The sequence below is a fragment of the Acanthisitta chloris genome, unplaced genomic scaffold, assembly GCF_000695815.1.
Source record: "Acanthisitta chloris isolate BGI_N310 unplaced genomic scaffold, ASM69581v1 Scaffold39367, whole genome shotgun sequence".
Lineage (NCBI taxonomy): Eukaryota > Metazoa > Chordata > Aves > Passeriformes > Acanthisittidae > Acanthisitta > Acanthisitta chloris.
Window position 1 is genome coordinate 1 of NW_008683891.1, and position 2,609 is coordinate 2,609.

At 63.4% G+C, this 2,609-nt stretch overlaps 1 protein-coding gene across 1 annotated transcript; it reads left to right on the forward strand.

Moving 5' to 3' along the window:
* Window positions 1–9: 9 nt before the first annotated feature.
* FPGS (folylpolyglutamate synthase) lies at window positions 10–2,448 on the forward strand (the record flags this gene model as incomplete). The annotated part of the gene is made up of 12 exons (XM_009079093.1): window positions 10–135; window positions 229–282; window positions 387–451; window positions 527–641; window positions 762–839; window positions 1,137–1,198; window positions 1,299–1,401; window positions 1,482–1,559; window positions 1,628–1,772; window positions 1,851–1,949; window positions 2,125–2,275; window positions 2,373–2,448. Coding segments are annotated over exons 1-12 (1,143 nt in total), but the record flags the coding sequence as incomplete, so codon positions are not given.
* Between the last annotated feature and the right edge of the window lie 161 nt (window positions 2,449–2,609).

The following is a 2,609-nucleotide window of genomic DNA, read 5'->3' on the forward strand; positions in this document are numbered from 1 at the left end:
CTGCAGGATGCGATCCGGATGCTCAACACCCTGCAGACCAATGCCAGCTACCTGGAGCAGGTGAAGCGGGAGCGTGGCGACCCCCAGGCCCAGCTGGAAGCCATGCGGGGGTTTTTGGAGAGGAGTGGGCTGAAGGTGAAGGAAGATCCCGTCCCTGTCCTGCCGGCCGTGCCGCCGCGCTCGGCACGGCTGCCGCGAGGGTCTCACAGGGTGGTTGAACTCTTATAGGTCGAGGACCTGGATCGACTGAACATCATCCACGTCACGGGGACGAAGGGCAAGGTGAGGCGGGGGGTGCTGTGGGGGGTTGAGGGGGAGCTGCTGGTGCCTGTGGCTCTGTTTGCCCCTGCCCTGGCACGGGGCGTTTATCGCTGCCGTCTCCTCAGGGCTCAGCGTGTGCCTTCACTGAATGCATCCTCCGCAGCTGTGGGCTGAAGACAGGCTTTTACAGGTGGGCAGGGGCTCAGGAGGGTTTTGGGGGAGGCAGTGGTGCCATGCCTGACTATTCTGTGCTCTGTCCCCCCAGCTCCCCTCACCTCGTGCAGGTGCGCGAGCGGATCCGCATCAATGGACAGCCCATCAGCCAGGACCTCTTCAACAAGTACTTCTGGCTGGTCTACAACCGCCTGGAGGAGACCAAGGTGGGGGCAGCAGGGGTTGTGGGGGTGCTCCCTCCCTCGGGTCTCCCATCCCAGGCCACGTGCCCCAGTGCTGGAGGGGGATGCCCCGTGCTGTCCCCTCATTCCCGCTCTGCCTGGCAGGACCCAGTGCACGACAGCATGCCGGCATACTTTCGCTTCCTCACCATCATGGCCTTCCACGTCTTCCTGCAGGAGAAGGTAAGTGCTGGTGGCCTCCAGCTTGTGATGGGGATGACAGGTTGCTGGGGACCTCAGGGAAGGGTGACATGGCATCCAGCCCTCACCTGGGGCAGAGCTTGCATGGGTCAGGCTGTTGTGGCTGTAACTAGAGGATGCTGTGCCAGGTAGATAACCCCCCCCCACAAGCAGGGTATGTGTTCAGGCATGGGTTTGGAAGAGGTGGTGGCAGGACCCAGCCCCAGCCACATCCCTTAATCTATGGGGACACATGCTGTTGGTGGCCCTGTGATAGCTCCAGTGTCCTCGTGTCCCTAGGTGGACCTGGCAGTGGTGGAGGTTGGCATTGGTGGTGCCTATGACTGCACTAACATCATCAGGTAGGAACTGGCATGGCCAAGCCTGTCCCCTAGGGCTGCCAGGGCCTGGTGTCCCCACAGTGTGGGTGAGAGTGGGGACACTGCCATGCTGCATCCCCAGGGCACCAGTGGTGTGTGGGGTCTCCTCCCTGGGCATCGACCACACCAGCATCCTGGGGGACACCATGGAGAAGATTGCCTGGCAGAAGGGGGGCATTTTTAAGGTAGGAAGACCAGTTCATCTTTCCTCTTGTAGTTTTGGGGTGTGCTGCCCCATGGCCCTGAGCACCCCTGTCCTTCACAGCCTGGTGTGCCAGCGTTCACCGTGGCGCAGCCAGAGCGGCCGCTGGAGGTGCTGAGGGAGCGAGCGCAGGAGCGGAAGGTGAGTTGGTGGTGGGGGTGTGGATGGGGATACTCCATGCCAGAGGGCTCAGCCTCCTGTCCCCACAGTGTCCTCTGTACCTGTGCCCGGAGCTGGATGACTTTGAGGAGTGCCGGACGCTGGAGCTGGGGCTGGCAGGTGCCCACCAGCGCTCCAACGCTGCCCTGGCTTTGCAGCTGGCACGGATGTGGCTGCAGCGCCGTGGCTGCCAGGGTAAGGAGGGGAGACAGGGATGGGGGGTCAGACCCCACTGTGGCCTCCAGGGTCTCAGCAGGGTGCTGGTCCCTCCAGGTCTTGGGGAGGTGAAGGAGACGCCACCAAGCAGTGAGCTGACAGGAAGGCCAGTGCCGCTGGCCCCCACCTTCCGACCCACTGATGCCATGATCCAAGGTGCAGTAAGGCTATGCCAAGGACTCCCCTTGCCATGTTGCAGGGTTTGGGGGTGCCATGCTGGGTGCCAGCCAGTGCAGACTGTGCTGGAGGGTACAGCCTGGCTGTCTGCCTCACACTCGTGGAGGTACTGGGGAGGGTGTGGTGGTCCCAGACATGCCCTGTGTCCCCCCAGGCCTGCGGGACACAGAGTGGCTGGGACGGACCCAGGTGCTGTCCCACGGCCCCGTGAGGTGGTACCTGGATGGAGCTCACCCCACCAGCAGCATCCAGGCCTGTGTCCGCTGGTTCCACCAGGCTGCCCTCAACCAGGACAAGCCCCACGAGTAAGAAGGGGACACGAGGGGACACGCACATGAAGTGGGGTGTGGTGGTGCTGGGGGTCTCTGTGGGGCACGGGCCACCTGCCCTTTCTCCCCGCAGCGGCTCCGAGGTGCGTGTGCTGCTCTTCAATGCCACGGGGGACCGGGACACGGCGGCACTGCTCAAGCTGCTGCTGGTGAGGTTTGGGGGAGCACGGGGCTGTCACTATGCCTGGGTTCTCTGCTTGTCCTGCACCTGCTTTGCTGTGGGTGTAGGGAGCCACGAGGTGGAGCTTGTCTGTCTCTCTGTCCATCCACCCTGCTCGCCCAGAGTGTATCCCACCTCAGTGCCGCCCGC